The 18,151-nt window shown below is 30.8% G+C and overlaps 1 protein-coding gene across 6 annotated transcripts in view; it reads left to right on the top strand.

The window, feature by feature from the left end:
* Positions 1–18,151, top strand: part of LOC113398796 (furin-like protease 1) — a 162,903-nt gene that overhangs the window by 126,307 nt on the left and 18,445 nt on the right. For all 6 annotated transcript variants that reach the window (XM_026637700.2, XM_026637701.2, XM_026637707.2 and 3 more), the window contains exons 5-6: positions 1,310–1,438; positions 9,055–9,220. In XM_026637700.2, coding sequence (XP_026493485.2) covers positions 1,310–1,438; positions 9,055–9,220 — 295 coding nt within the window. The remainder of the gene's footprint in view (positions 1–1,309; positions 1,439–9,054; positions 9,221–18,151) is intronic.

Here is an 18,151-nt window from a genome sequence, read left to right as displayed (position 1 = left end):
GTCTTATTAAATAATACAATTCGAAATTTGATTTATAAATATAACGCTGTTTTAAAACAACTCTAGTTTATTTTTATTTGGTATTAGTACTTAAGTATTTTTACAATTATTATTTTAAATTACGTTACAGTAATAATAAACGTTTATATCCATTTTTTATAAATAATCACGTTACTTGATAAAAGATGCTCCAGTATTCTAGAGTACAGTTAAAACATATTAAGTGTACTGGTACTATAAAAACTATCAGTAAAGAAATATTTGGAAACGTTCTTATCGATATTTAATATTAATTAATTAATCAAATTCTATAGTTTTATAATGAAATAGAAGCTGTTCAACAAAACACGTTAGGAAAATATGTAGAGCGTACCTTAATTTGTTTTGCCTGGTTATGAATATGAATTTAATTTCAAAGATGGTAGTATTTTTATAAAAATATAAATCTAAGATTATAAAACAAATTAAGCTTGCGTTTCCAGCGATGTACACAGTTAACAAATCTGAAATTTGTACCAAATCGAAAAATTACATTCATAATGTTCGTTTTATAGGTATCGAAAATCGTAGTAGATTAATAATTTATATTTATATTACTTAGGTCTTATTTTTTATGGCTGCATAAAGATTGATTTTCATAAGTATATTCTTTGTTTAATATAATTGTATATCTAGTAAGATTTAAATAACGGTATGTTATTGGTAATTTGGGTACGTTAGATTTTTGTTGAAATTTGATTTGAACGGTGACTAAAGTCACGAAAAGCGATAATATATCTTAAGCTATTACACGACGATATTCCATAAAATAATTGTGATGAATATAATATATAAACACGAATGTAGCGTATCAATTTGTAGTACATAAGTCGTGAATATATTAAATTCTGACAAAATCTGTTCAGAAAGAAAGCAATATATATGTTATACATAAATATATGAGTAATCCGCAATTGAAGACAAAACGAAGTTCCAATTACATTGAAACGAATGAAAAGGGGAGACCGTATGGCTTACACGACATTTCTTATTAAAAATAATTTAATATTAAAATATATATTATTCAAGTTACCATACAGACACATTTGAATCGTCATTATGAAAGTTAAGTTAAATGTTGAGATACAACCGGCTCGAAATATATGTAGGTATAATATGATTTCATTGGTTTATAATACAGAATATGTAGATGTTTTATAATAAATATATTGTATTTTTTCAAAATATGATATTTTATTTACACTAATATAACGTTCGGTTTAAGAAAACTTTTTGCTTGCTCATGAAATATATATATATTTTTTTACAGAACCGTGGTGGTGGCTTGGATATGAACGTGATACCCGCGTGGCGGGAAGGCATTACTGGCAGAGGCGTAGTGGTCACCATCCTTGATGACGGCTTAGAAACTGACCACCCGGATTTAATAGCCAACTATGTAAGTTTATGGTACCTATATTTGTTCTTCAAAATATATTTTTTAATTTACATTAACAATATCATAATAATTATGACGGGTAGAAATATCCTAATATTTATTTTTAAAAGTAATGGATATGTCGATATTGTACTGTGGTAAATAAAGTTTTAGATTATTACTATTTTATATGACCGTATTATTAATTTATAGTTACTATGAGTATGGAAAGAACAACACACACGCACAGGCACGCACGCACGCATGCACGCACACAGACTAAACACTGAAAAGTTAAATTGGATGATTTAAATTATAAGACTAATTTAATATAATATTTGATGTCGAAATTTTGATTAAAGTTCAAGTAACTATGAACCACTGATCCTTAATAACAGATCATATCCTATAACAAATAAAATCGCGTGGTTTTCGGCAGAGAGGCTTATCCGTTGGTGTTTTTAGAGCTCGGGTATTGTCTTTAAGTACATAACTAATATCATCACTACTTATTGCTTCAGACCAACCGAAAAAAAAATATCGTACCTGATATATAATAAAAAATTACTCTTAGTGATTTGGCCAATTTTTTTTGATGTTGAGTTGAGATGTTGAGTTTTTTTATGATATAGTAAGGCGGATGAGCCAAGGTCACCTGATGGTAAGTGTTGTGTGTAACACTACTGTTCGATGGTAGAATATCTGTTAAGCGGGTGGTACCTACCCAGACGGGATAGCACAAAGCACCAAGTGATTATTAATGCGGTTTAAAAATTTGTTTAATGAATAGTCTAATTTTTTTTTACTTGAATGTATATAATTCCGGTAAATAGCGGCGTCGAATTATTCTCATATTCCACGGTTATGAATAGATTCCTCGCGTGGCGGGCGTAGTCGCGTTGGCATGCTTTCAACTTAATATACCGATAACTAATTGGTGCCGCACTTACGTTATTAGCAATAGCGTTAACGATTTCTGATTGACCGCCAAGGGGATTGGCCCTCTGATGATGGGTTTGTCGATTAATAATTTTATTATTATAAGAAATCAATCGATCAATAAGAAATTATTATCAGGCTGTATGCATGTTGAGAGTAAAGTCTTCATAATGAATGATAGAAAATCTGTAACAAATATGTTTTCCTTATATGTATAGTCCTGAACTTTAGAGTTACGATGTTGTTAACATTTAAAATATGAAAAATAATATAGAATTTACGTTTAGGGTTTTCAAATGAAGGCTTTTATATAAGCCGAAATATTACTTTGTAAAAGATCTCATAATGTCATACTTAAGTAAAAAAATTCAACAAATTATGATTAATGGAATAAAGGGATCTTTGCTAAAAATGGTTATTCCACCAGGATCAATTTTAGGTGTTATTTATTTTTAGTATATTTAAATGATTTTATTTTCTATATTAAAGGTATTTATGATATTTTATTGTATGATGACGCTACTTGATTAATATTTAAGATTGTCGGACAAAACAACTATTGAGCTAATGTTCATTCGTATATTTCGTATGTTATTCAAGGATACCCGATTGACTCACAACAAATAATTTAATTATGCTAACAAAAATAAAACGTGATGTTTATATGCCTACAAAATGTTAGAAAACAAAAATAAAACATATAGCATTAAACAGTAGTGATGACAGATTCGAAACTTTAGTGAAATCCTCATTTAGTCTCCAACAAGAAAACTCAGCACCACGGTATACGTGGCTAGAAAAGTTAGACAACTAAATGATATTGATACTGCTCGACTAGTATATTTTGGTTATTTTCATAGTATTTTGTCTTATATATTGTATTACTTTGGAGTAACACTGTAGATATTTAATTTGATTTAATTTTATAAAAGAGAACTGGCCGGTCTTATTTATTTTTAATATTGTAACATTTAATCGAGATTGCTTATTTTAACTTAGCAAAAGTATAAGAAATTGTGGGAGCTAAGTATATAGGTATAGCATCTATCAGCTAAAGTAGACATTCAAAATAATTAATCTTAGTTTTGACTTCGCAAGGCAACATTGCAGAGCATACTCGTGGTTTGAAGTCAAAGGCGTTTGTTTGTATAAATCGTTCTTCGGGCAAGTACTACAGTATTAAATAAATAGGTTGGCGTTCATACAAGTGACATTTAAGAACAAAGTAGCTCTAGTTTGAAATTGTAGGTTTCGTATTGTTAGTACTGTTTTCGTTTATGACTTGGGAAAATTGAACATGTTTTTTTTGTAAACGTTTAATTTTGTCTGTAATTAACGTAAATCCACATTTAAATACATATATTTTTTATTTGTTATAAAGTCCTGTATTCCGTGACAACTAGGCGACGTAAGATCAAATTAAGAATCGTACATCTCGTTTTTGTAAGCTCCTCAAACGCCGCAGTGAACCTAATCTTTGGGTAATGACGGATAATCAAAAATAATAGTTGTCCATTAGCGTTACATCCAAAACTTGAAACTTGTTTCAATAAACAGGTATTCAATACTTATTGTTGTTTGTATCCCACGTGATTATAGCAAAAGCTGAGGGTGTGTTTCACCGCTTTCAGCAAGATTCACGTACAAAGGCAGTTGAGTTTGAAATTACACGATTCATCTCGCGTGGGGCTTTAATCTCAATGTTGGTTTGGAAAAACGGGTAATTAGGTCAGTGCTATTACGGCTGCATGTGCGATGTTTCGGATCGGCGCATAAGCGTTTCATATGTGTTATAAGTAGATGAGAATTATACATTAATAAAAAATATGAACACTTAAAATGAAAGATCGTTTGATGTGTTATGGCACATATGGGGCCTGAGAGTGTTACTTTACAAATTACCGTGAGCGACAAAGTTTTGATCTTGATATTTGAAAGACGTAGCTGATTTGATTTATGTATAGAAATAATTGCATATATCTATGTAGTATATAATTCCGAATTTTTTTTAGTGTATCTCGGTAACTGTTCTAAAAAATTCAACAGCTCAACATTTATAGTTTTACTTTTTAATTTTCATTCGTTCTTCAGGAAAGACACCTAGTTTTTCTTAAAAAACTAACCTTTTCGAGCAAATCACCCAGTTTCTATATTAAATATCCGTAATAATTTCATCAAAAAATACAAATTGAAAATATTAAGTTAAAATATTTGAGTAATTGATTCATTAAATTTCAAATTTATGTTGAATAATTCGGTACACCTCGGTGTCGAAGTTTTTTATTTCAGTAGATCAGAATAATATTGAAGATTCTGAATGATTTACTGATTACATTTTAAACACAATATGCGTGTAATTATACGTACATTTCAAGAGAAATTTCAAATGAGATATCAATTTCGACAAGATAAAATAATCTTAGTAGAAACAATATAGAAACGAAAACAATAATATTGACAGTCTTTATTTATATTTACTTAGTTAGATTCGGTATTGTTCTATATCAGATTTTACGATTTCTGAAGTAAATTTAATTCAATGTTAACTGTTATTTTACGTTAATTCCGGTTGTATTTACATAATTTAAGACTTGTTGGCAATGTGGAGGGAAGAATTACAGTCCATGATACAGATTCCTTTACCAAGTCTCTGGTAAGCCAAACCTAATACCGGGTTGGAAGAAAATAAGAACACAAAGGACTCTAAACTTTTGTCGCTAGCTACAAAGAGATGTTTCAAGTGTAATCATAGACACTAAGCCGGAAGGCTGATGATGATTATGAGGATGATGATTCGAGGGTTGTACACGTATGAAAGCCAGTGGAGCCAAATTTTTAATCTAAACAGCGTTATTTCAATACTGACAAAATTTATAGGAGATTAAAATGATTTCCTAGTAAAGCTATACGTATATATAGAACTGGAAACACGCAGCAAAGTTTAAGACTAGAGATCTCCTTGACATAATTTGATATCTGACTTGTCAATTTGAAACTAAAACTTGAGTCATGAAAAATCCCCTCGGTGTAACAGTTATAGTAACAAAGGGCGTTGTGACTATTTGAATCAGAAACTTGGTCACTAAGACTGCATAAACGCTGAAATATCAATGCCGATGAGATATTTTTCTGAAAGCAAATTCTAAAGTAAGTCTTCTCCTTGGACTGCATTCCATATGAACATTACATATGACTGAAGATCTAAGATAAACTTTTGTTCGAAGACCGAAATTACCTATCTAATGGAAAATTTATTTTTAAAACGTTGATGAAAACAATCCTAAATTACAACAAACATTATGCTTTCTTGTATATCAACTTATTTCGAGTAGCTACAAGTAGAGTAGCTAGCTTAGCTTTTTATACATTATCGAAGGTGTATAAGACCTATCGTTACTACTATAACAATAGTTGATAATTAATGGCTTGGTGCAACATTGTACGTTTTGGAATGGTTAAATTTCCTAAAACATACCTAAGTTTGTTAACCACGTATGTACGTGGTTTACATGGAGACTGCTTCATTTATGGTCTATAGTAACTAGCTTATAAGGTCAATGGCCTGAACACAAATCCCAGATCGTGAAATTAGGAAGCATACATGATGCATACCCATTGCTCTAAGTGAAGAGTGCACCTGTGCAATGTAATATATCGCAATCAATAAAGTTTTACTTGAGACTGGCCATAGTTACAATTTGATAGGGATTACTTCCTCATTGTATGGACGTACTCAGTTATTTATTGTCAATAATAATTCCTGTTTACTGTCTTCAACAAAATAAATGTCAGTACATTTACAGTCATAATACGCAGACCTTAACTGTTTTTCAAAGGATATTAAAAGTGTCCGAATAGCCGACACAATAGTTGAACAATAGGTATGAATCATATGTGGGCCTAATGGGTAAACCACGTTTAAAATAAAACGCGTCAAGTACCTCCTATGTGGGGTGACGTCACAACCTGTGCACAATATGGGGAACACAACTTTAGTAAATCTTAGAATCGCTTTTTCTCAAAAATATTGTCTTAGGAGATAACGAGTAAGGACAATTTTTGTAGAATTTTCCATAAACTACAATTTTTATTTATTTATTTTTTGAGCTCTTTTTATCATAAAAAATAACCGTTTCCTTAAAAATCTCAAAAATAAATTTTTGCGTACTTTGATCTTGCATACAATTTTGGACACATATGAGATTGGAGGATACTTTTCACAATATAATTATAAAAGTATCCCGTACATCCCGTATAACGGAAATTTATGCAAGGATACGCTTTTTCGGACTCACTAAAAAAAGCACAACAAAAAAGCTTTTTCGTATTCGTTATTAAAATATATATAGGTATAGATATCAAATGTACTTTGCTTTTTTACCATAACTGTCGAAATATTTCTTCTTAATATGAATAAATATAAAATACAAACATTTTCAACCCTAAAAATTTCCTCCGGTCATTAGAGTACACGCTGTAGTATCCATTTGTTGGAGGTCTAAAACATATTATGTACAAAGTTTTCATAGTAGCGGCTTTAAAAATAATCATTATATTTGCGGTTTCAAAATATTTTATTCGAATTTGAAATTAATGATGAAAGAATGGGTGAAAGCGATACATAACTATCCGCCCAGAAATCGTCTAGCACGACGATTTTCCTCTGATAACGTTCACAAAAGTAGTCCTATATCCTTAATTCATAAAAAAACACCAGAGGTCATCTTTCTTCTCGATTAGGAGTTCTTAGAAAAAATATCCTCACGATGTTTTATTACATTGCATTCGTACTTGACGAGGTAAATTTTAAACATGTACAAAATTCAGTTTCTTTCCGCGTAAGTCATATGTTAATCCTATGATAGTGTTTAGTTTTTATAATCAATAAAACACAAATATATATTTTAGGTATAATTATAATATAACAACCCTTAAGTTACCCTGTTTGGTAGTTATAGATCATGTAAACTGCCCTCTATGTAATACAGATGAAATTGTCTCTCGAGTTCACTGTTTGCATTATCCACTGTTTGTATGGCTAAACAAAGAGTAAGTAGCATTTCAAAACATCAAATGCTTTAAAATCAATTTTGGGTAAAATTTAATTCGTATACGCGGAACGATTATCGCTACGAGGCGAATGTTCTTGATGTAAGTATTCATTAAGTTACTTAGGTTTAGAAAGATACATATGAAAGCTTTCTTTCATATGTTATCATATCAAAGCTTATGTCTATAAATGTTTCGTTCACCTTTAGACTTTGACTTTTAATAGAGATGAGAAAAGATAATGTATCCTTTAGATATATAAAAAAAGGATACCCTTTGTTTTTATTTATTTCTTTATTCTTTTTTTTATTTCTCAATTTTTATATAATCTTTATACTTATATTTTTATGCGAATAATATAAAGGCACAAAAATCACTAGTCTTATTGACATGTAAATCTGTCCTTCAAGGAAGATAATTGATACGCAAAAGATGGTTTATTGAAAAAAGTAAAATTGTAAATACAAGAAAAATATATATATCAGAAGACCTACAGCTAACAAAATGGAACAAGATATACTTTTAGATTTTATGTACTGTAATAGTGGTCAGTAATAAAATAATTGATTGCGATGCTGCTCGGAGACAAAAACAAGCATTCAATTCAAATAAAATGACCCCATCATTAAAAATATTTATTGAGATTAGTATATATATATCTATATATACTAATCTCAATAAATATATATATATATAAAATACTTTTATATAAAATATTATAAAAAAATACTAGTTTTATAAAAACGTTTTAGACGCGGAAATGAAGTCTAATATATTTACTTAGTTTTCCAACCTTCTAAGCCGGCGTTATTTCAACTTGTATAAAATGTGACACTTAAAAACTTAGCTCGTGAACACTTGGCTTACTTTTTAAACGTTTTATTTTAAAATATTAAGCATGTAATGTAAATCAAAATAAGTAAGAACGTAATTAGCATTTCCTTATAGTCGTTCATCTTTCTTACATGGGAAAGAAAATACATCGAATTTGGAATATATTTATGTAATTAAATAATTTCGAAGTTTTAATCTGGACTTATATATAATAATGTACGAGTAATTTGTTCCCTGTGAACTGAATACTTACATCTCTTTTTTTTTGGGAAAAAGTAATAATATTCATACTAAAACTTATTAGACTAAAATTAGGAAAATTAAAATATGCAAACAATTTAGTATTGTCAAAATTATATGACATTACACATTATTATCATTAAAAGGTTCCATAATAGTAATATTATATATATAATACTTGGTGGGAGGGCTTTGTGCAAGCCCACCTGGGTAGGTACCACCCACTCATCAGATATTCTACCGCCAAACAGCTGTACTCAGTATTGTTGTGTTTCAGTTTGAAGGGTGATGAAGATATATTAACCATTCCCTTCATCGCCAATGCGCCACCAACCTTGGGAACTAAGACGTTATATCCCTTGTGCCTGTAGTTACACTAGCTCACTCATCATTCAAATCGGAACACAACAATACTAATTATTGGCTTATGAGCCTTGAGGTTAGTTTAGGCTAAAGAAAAAGTATGTACTTACTTCTTCGACATTTGGACGTGGAGCGCACATTACCGTCTGTCGTGAAATACTTTTGGGTACGGATTTATTACTTTACTATATTGTAACATTTATCTAAAACAGGATCACATGGCATCATACGACGTAAACTCCCACGACCCAGACCCTCAGCCTAGATACGACATGATCGATTCGAATCGACACGGCACACGTTGCGCGGGAGAAGTCGCAGCAACCGCTAATAATTCGTTATGCGCTGTCGGAGTCGCTTACGAAGCAAGTGTTGGAGGTAAGATTTTGCCTATTTTATTAGGATTATCATAAGAATATTACAATAGATAAGTTTTATTTATTAATTTTTTAACGGATTTATGTATATTGTCCTAACAGAATATCAAATCGATTATTCCTTAAAACTTAAATACTACTTAGCTAGTTTGAATAGTATCTAATATAAAGAAAACACACACACATTTAATAACTTAAATTACTAAATAACAAATATATGTATTCCAAATGACATTTCGAATTATAAGAAATGTTAGTAGTATGTAATAATTTCAAATAACGAAATTATTTAAAGTCATATACAAAAAAAATCCAATCTATTAAAGAAAAATCTGACATAGTTTATATAAATGCAACTCAATTTGCCTTGAAATATTGTATCAAGTGTTCACCTATAATGCTTTTGACTTGGACTTGGACTTGGAATGGTTGTCACTGTTAATAAACCAGTTCTATCAAAGGAATATACCCTATATTCCTGTTGAGCTCGCAGCTAAATTTTCAACTCTCCTACGAATCTTTGTTAGAAGCAAGCAATGTAAATTTCATAAAGGAACCCAATGCAAAAATTCTTCTCGTAGTCGAAATCATATTTCTGTTACATTTATAATTTAAATATTTGATTCGTGGAATGTTTGTCGAATACGAATTATGAACAAATTAATTTGATCGTCAGAGAGAGGATCTCGTGTTTATTTGATATAATTATTTCAATTGATTAATAACTTAACACCTTTCTATTTATATATATATTTCTTTTGATTGGGTTGTTTAGAAGAAATGAGTAAAAATGTAATAAGACCGCCTCTTGTGCTATAGGTACATTATTCTAAGAATTTTCTGTATTTTTTTCAAATGGTGTTTTATAAATAATCAAAGAAAAATAAAATAAGATTACTTTTTTATAACAAGCAATTTAAGACATTTATTTTTACATATCTTGTCGACTTCGGTTTACTATGCTTTTGTTACTAGCAAAAGTGTGTGCAAAATTACAGCTCATTTGGTTGATGAATTCAGTTTCATGATTTGAACCACACACGAACGAATGAAATTAATTAAAGGCTTGTAAAATTGTCGAATTTAAACCACACGCAATGCTATTCTATTGGTAATTGTTTCATTGCGTACATATGTTAAAGCATATTCTATACTAAATTAAGTCTATAAATACGAAAGTAACTAACTATCATTTTTTTGTTACACTTTCACGACCACTGAACCTGTAAGTGTAACAATCTACAGTGTAAGCTGAATCTCCAGAAAGGTCATAAGCTTCTTTTAAATTCATCCCTCGAGGCCTACAATAAAACTTTTACCTAAAACTTGAACCCTTTTCAAGTTTCGTGTGCAAGTACTTCAATTTTTTTATTTGTGATGAAATAATCGTCATTCGTGTGTGGTTAGAACGCGTGCATCTTAACCGATGATTTCGGGTTCAAACCCAGGCAAGCACCACTGAATTTTCATGTGCTTAATTTGTGTTTATAAATAATCTCGTGCTCGGCGGGGAAGGAAAACATCGTGAGGAAACCTGCATGTGTCTAATTTCAACGAAATACTGCCACATGTGTATTCCACCAACCCGCATTGGAGCAGCGTGGAGGAATATGCTCCAAAACCTTCTCCTCAAAGGGAGAGGAGGCCTTAGCCCAGCAGTGGGAAATTTACAGGCTGTTAATGTTAATGTAATGTTAATACCTACTTCATTATTTTGATCAAGGATGAATAACAATGTAATCAAATTTAGTAACTATTGAATTTCATGCCGATACTTGTCGGTAAAATTTACATTTGGAGCTGTTGGTAATTTTAAATGTAATCTTGTAAAATGTGACATTATAATTTGATTTTGGCTTCTAAGCCACTTTTCTAAATTGGTCTTACTGATTACAAAAAAGATTTTACGTTTTGGTAAACATTGAATCTGTTTGCTGCTTTACGATATATGTGAAATGGAAAAGAACAATGCTCAACAAAACAAACATCTTACAACATACATATATATATTCAAGGGAACCTGAGTTCATCGACGAACATAGATTGGCCGCCACTGCACTACGTAGTTTTCAGAAATAACGACCATGTTTACTGATATCAGTACTAATTAATCTAAATTGGTTTGCTTCATTTAAATTTCTAGGAAACTAACTTGGACAATTGTATTGTAGCCATTTTCACTTTGCTAGGACTTTAAGTGGCAATTACTGTCTTGTCATTCGATAGTTTCAGTTCTCGAAGAGAGGATAAATTGAGACATAAGTATTACTTTGAGAATAAAGCACTGAAATTGTAGCAAAGGTACAGTATGTAATATTCATCCCAAACACGAACGTTCAACATGGAATACAAAGCAAAATGAGGTGTCATTGTAAGCAGATACTCTATATCTTATATTTTTATTCTGTATAGAATAGCTGTTTTGAAATGATTGTAGCATACTAAATAACTTTCAGTTAGAATTGTTGTTGAACTATTGTATTCCAATATTTATATTTGTGGTAATTTTATTAATATTTCATTTATTAATCTTTTGAATCGGAATATATGCCTACATCTGTATTTATATTATTATTAATAACACTTTTCACTACTAAAAGCTACGTTATTCTTGAGCTCTATAGGGTATAAATAATATTTATATCATATCATTTGCTTTGTTTAAGTTCTTTTTTTTCGATTTTTTTGTATGTTAATGTTAACAAGTCATTTATATAAATTAGTAGTTATTTTCAATTAAATTAATTTAATTGGTCATATAATTATTTCTATTGAAACTTGTTCTTTTTTAAATATATATGGCTGTATCTATAGGGCCATAATGAATTAACTGTGTAAAGAAAATAAAATTTACGTAAAATAATATAACATGAATATATCTAATTATTATGAAGACTTTTCTAAATTCTTCATAACGGCGTCAAACATTTTTAGATGAATATATTTTTTTTTACTGAACTTCCCACTTCTCGCTCGTTTCTTTTGAGAAAACCTAAAGAAATTTTGAAAACATTTTCTTCCTTTATTAACCTATTTTCTGTGACAAAAGTTTCGTAAAAATATTTTTTTAAATAGACGAACGTAGATTTGCGTAATAAGACGTTTTTAGGTCAGAATGGAGACAACGCTCTTTGCCAACTTGCTTGCACATCTGAATAAGTAATTAGTACTGAAATTGCTTCTCTCGCGTCAAATTATGAAATGAGAAAATAAATGGTTTAATTTCCATATGTTTCAGTTAATATTTTCATTTCTTTATGTAAAAATTGCGCTAATACTCAAAGTTAATTTACTCATTTCGAAACCCAACCAGACTCGTTAACATTTTGTCGTTTTTTATAAACGTAGATCATAAAATGTATTTTGATATAGACGTTACCCTTTTTTATTTGATTATTATCACACATACATTGTAACTAAAATAATAATTAAATATGAATTTAATTATATATGTACTTTTCATAAAACAATTGTAAAATTTGCTTCTATACCCATTGCGTCTATATAATATACTAGCTTCTGCCCGCGACTTCGTCCGCGTAGGTTTCGGATTTGTAACAGGATTGCGTATCTCAAACGGAAATCAAAATAACCCATAAAGATACAAAATATATATTTTTTAAATAAATAGAAGTAAGAAGATGAATTTTGTAAACTTTGCGAAAATTATGAAAACTTTATAACACTATACAGATCATGGATGTGATATAAATAGTTATATTATGACTTGATTTTTGATTTTCTAAACTTATTTACCGGCAATTTTTTTCTATACATATAATTAAGGAGTAAATCGACCGAATTTGTAGGTGTACATTGAATATTTTTTGAAAATTCAAAGCTTATTATATTTTTATATGCTTAATAGCGGTCGCGCGCGGCTCTGCCCGCGTGGATATCGGTTACCGCTGCAAAAAGCCTACCCAGGAAAGACACGGTTAGCAAAATGATTCCCAGGTCAATTCACAGACACCGCCACTAACATCGACGACGCAGTCATTATCCGCAGGCTGCATAGATGAGCCGAGATGGCCCAGTGGTTAGAACACCTCCATCTTAACCGATGATTGCGGGTTCAAACCCAGGCAAGCACCACTGAACTTTCATGTGCTTAATTTGTGTTTATAATTCATCTCGTGCTCGGCGGTGAAGGAAAACATCGTGAAGAAACCTGCATGTGTCTAATTTCAACGAAATTCTGCCACTTGTGTATTCCAACAACCCCCATTGGAGCAGCGTCGTGGAATATGCTCTATACCTTTTCCTTGAAGGGAGAGGAGGCCTTAGTCCAGCAGTGGGAAATTTACAGGCTGTTAATGTAATGTAATGTGCATAGATTGTCTTTATGTGGATGTTAAAGTTGTTAATGATGAAAATATTTAATTGTAATTAATACTAAGTTTTCACTTCTGCCGGCAGTCCCGGAGTGTAACCCGTTGTTTAAGGATAGATAACTAAAGCGATTATTGTAGAGATACACAACATTTGATGTTAAATTATTTTCAGGTAACAAAATATACTGTTGGTCGGGAGCCCCGGCCCGTGATAGGGCAACGTAAAGTTGCTCATGCGTAAAACATTCTTTTCGTATATCAATTCCTACTAATTTGAATGTTTGGCCCTGGGATTTTTTTATCGTTAGTGCGAAAGAAATTTTTACTGGAAATTGTAGCCTTTTGAAGGGTATAGGCAAATCAGTAATTATGGGTATTCTTGGTATATGAGCTAATTCACCAGCTGCAGGGCCGGTGATAATAATCTTCGCTACTAATCAATTATCTTTTAGGTCCTTTATAAGAAGTCTCGTGCCATTACACATGTTGGGGGGGGGGCTTAAATTTCTGAGAAGCATTATCGGCGTGCCGACTTTTAACGACAGTTCATGAGGTGGTAGCCCAGCGGGGTTAAGAGAATTTAAAAATTCCTGGGAGTAGTGCACTGTGTCCTCGATGTTAGTGACTATGGATTTATAGCACTTAACTTCACCCGGTACTTTCTGCATAATTAAATTGTTTATTTCGTTGACTGTTTCATTCCTGGGAGATATTATTGTGATAAGGATTAATAGCATTAGTAAAATAACTGCATTTAAATGTAGTCCAAAAAAATTCAAGATTTTTAAATAAAAAAATGGCTGTTGTGGCTCACTATCTCCATACCAAATTTCATCTAAATCGACTTAGCGGTTTAAACCTCACGGTAACTGACAGAGATACTTTGACATGTATAATACTAGTATATATGTATAAAGTTATAGCAACTATATCTAATTAAGTTATCACGACCATAGATATTGAACCATTAAAATATTATTAAAAAAAAAAACGGGAAGGTATGTTTAAAAATAGAGAAGCTGGTTCGTTTTCAATTAAAAAGTAAAACAACATTCAACGAGGAATTATTGTAAGCATTTTTGCCAATTACGAGTATGTTAAAAGTTGTTATTCATAACGAAACAATTAACCTAAAATGTATTATTTAGTATTTTACTGGATAAATATATTAATATCAGCATCTACTTTAAATATATACAATTAATATTAACGAACATATTGTATCTTCGAGTATCAATTATTGAACTTCGCAGTCTTCATTCTGATATATATTCTGACAATATATTGCTTCGCATAAATAAGGCATTGCTTGTAATAAATGTTTAGTTTGGAATAGTTTCAGAAACTCGTAGTTTATATTCCAATAATATTCCCTATTATATTATATGTTGTTCGAGCCTCAATGACTCACCGACATAATTATGTATGTAACTACTAAATGTATGTAAAATTTACAGATTGAATGAACTCGTAAAAACAAACGTATACAAGGTAATTAAATAAAACGAAATAACTATTATTATAAATGTAATTTTTCTTTGCAAAATTGGTAACTATTGTTATGTTCGTTATACAAACTTGTTTATAATTCAATCATCGAAGACGGTTATCCCGGCTGTGAGAAATAAAATAAAAAGCAAATATTTATGACAGTCTCTTATACAAAGTCATCCCCGATACATTGTATGTTAAGCAAAAAAATATATATATCACACTTCCTACCATAATAACAGAAGTAACATAATAAACAATTTATTTTAAGTATGGATTATTTAGATTGAGGTTTAAAATATGTATTTATTACTGTGAAATTGTAAATACCGTTAGATTATAATCTATGTCGCGAGATTCTAAACAGTCAGAAGATTATGAACGGTGACTCAACTAAAACACTACAATAAAACGTATAAAAATATCGATACTTTATAGTCTTTCGGTTAGGTTAGAGTTTTTATAATTTAACCGAAATTTATTTGAATATATTCTATAGCTATTTAAATAAATATATCAAAATGGCGTATCACACTGTAAGTCAGTTTGCGAGTGAGATACGAAGTGAATTCTTACAGAGTCGCACTGATGCATACAAGTTGAAAATAGAATAAAAGTAAATCAAAAAAAAAAAATGAAATCAGACCGTCAATCGGTCAAGTCATTTACAAGTGAACATAACAAAAACAATAGATTCAAATATCATTGTGATCCCTCCTTTTTTTGAAGTGGGTTAAATGATATAAAACCGTACAATAATATGTAAATATATTTTCATTTCATCGTATGATTAGGAATAGTTTTAAGATATATTTGTCTTGTTTGTTTTTGTAAAATTTTGAATTTGATTGAGCCGAGATGGTCCATTTGGTTAGACACGCCGCGGCTTCAATTCGTCCGGCCAACACTTTTTTTATGATTCCTTTCATAATAAATGCTTAAAAAATATGTCGGTATAATATATCAGTCTGAAAATGTATCTATGTTATGAAAAAGCTTTACATTCTGTTAAATATATTTATTCGTAGTTTAATCCATCGTTCCTTCTCCATTGCGGATGGGCGGATATTAGAATTTCTTCCGAGACATTCAGATTTCTTGACAACGTTTTCCTGTACCGCTATACAAGAAATATATTAACAATATCGGAGAGACACGCTTGGATTAGAATCAATGGCCAATAGTTAAGATTTACGGTATTTTATTTTCTTTAATGATTTTTATAAAATATTGCAAAAACGATTTATTTTTTACCTCGCACAAAATAAACATTGCTGGTTTTCACTCGTTTCTCATTTAAGATATCTCCATTTGTTTTTATTTTGTAATTTTTGTTGTGTCATTGAAATCTAAATGATTTTTTAAGTATTATTGATTGTTATTTTAATTAAAAATCATCGACAGTTTCTCATTAGATCATTATTAAAAAAAAAATCATTTAGAATTACGTACATATATACCTTCCAACCGACTGAGAATTATGTTCCTAGTCTTCAGCGTCTTTCACGTCATAATCTCAAGCTGAATGAAGGGCTTCATTGTTGGAGTACAAAACCTTCATTGGAACACTCACGACCAGTTTTAAATTTTATTTTTTTCTAATTATCGACAGGCAAATGTAAAATGTTTACCGAATGTATGCATAAATTTAACACTAGCAAGACGGCAAAATACTCGTACCAAGAAAGACGGCTAGGGGTCAAATGACCCCGCGTCATAATAACAATGTATTTAATATGTGCAATGAGCATTTGATTGCAAATATGTTTGTGATCTTTAGAAAAGGTGGGATTATCATTCAAACATTAATTTATTTACAATTTTGACAAAGATATATTTTTGATTGATTGTATTGTCCACATAATGGTTTTTTGCAAATATCACACATTTTATTGGATTTATTCTTACAATTAGAAGTCTTTTTCTAGTAGCTACGGCTGACTGCCTCGGTATTGCTGGTTGTATTGAACGAATGGTAGAAGAGTCCTCCGACATATTGCTGAGTTCTAAAGCTAGCTGAAGTATAAAATCTCTTCTACGCATTTTGTTGTTTGTCACTTCTTGAAATAAAATCCATGCATTTATAACAGCAAGGTCTAATATATTATAAAAAAACTTGTAGTGGCCATCTTCTCGATGCTGCTTTGACGCTGTATTTTCTGTCCATTTGGTCAACAATATAGTAGAGTTATAAAATGTAACGGTCACAGGTTTTTTCTTCATGGTACTTTCATCCACTTGAATATTATCATGCAGTGTGCTGAGTAATAATACATTTTTTGATTTTTTCGCTTGATAAATGGTCAATGAACATTGGTCATCGTCTGTCTTCAAAACAATTGTTTCATATAAATTTAATTTTAGATTTTTGGCGTAGGGAGGAATGTCACGTCTTCCTTTGTTTACTGTGCCTACTATTGTAGTTTGTTTGGAAAGTAAGTTTTTAGCCAGCGAAACAGATGTGAGGAAATTGTCACTGGTGACATTTCTTCCTTTTTTGAGAAATGGTTCTACGAGTTTCATAACAACATGTTCACCGAGACTCTGATTTTTTGAACGAGTTTCATCTTTACCAAAATAAGGCAAAGCATTCAATAGGTATTTGGAATGCTTGTCGCCACACAACCAAAATTTGATTCCGAATTTATTTGGCTTATTAGACATGTACTAAATAAAGGCACATCTGATTTTAGTGGCAAACAATTGTTCGTCAACAGAATCCCACGCACTTGCCTCCCTCGTCCTCTTCCCCTAAAAGATCGTTGCGTTGTACAGTAGCTGAAAAGACAACGAAAAATATTAAAATGTAATTGTATAATATATCAAATCATCTACGTTGGTAATTCTAGTAATCGATAGATGCAAATATTCTTATCGAATTAGTAAAGAAAAGAGATAATAATTACCTAGTGGTATGTTGTCATTTGAGTCGTCACTGCTTGAAGAACTCGTTTCGGATGGAATTATCTCTTCGAATCGCATTTACTTTCCACATATTCACCCTCACCGTCTGACTGATCCTCAGGCAATGATTGTAACGATAATATTTGATGGTCGCTCAGCCTAGTCATTGTAAAATAACTATATAGCACTGTTTGCTGCACGAA

This window comes from Vanessa tameamea, chromosome 14 (assembly GCF_037043105.1).
Source record: "Vanessa tameamea isolate UH-Manoa-2023 chromosome 14, ilVanTame1 primary haplotype, whole genome shotgun sequence".
In the NCBI taxonomy this organism is placed as follows: domain Eukaryota; kingdom Metazoa; phylum Arthropoda; class Insecta; order Lepidoptera; family Nymphalidae; genus Vanessa; species Vanessa tameamea.
Note: the sequence above shows the minus strand (reverse complement) of the source record. Positions and strands in the feature narration are given on the sequence as shown.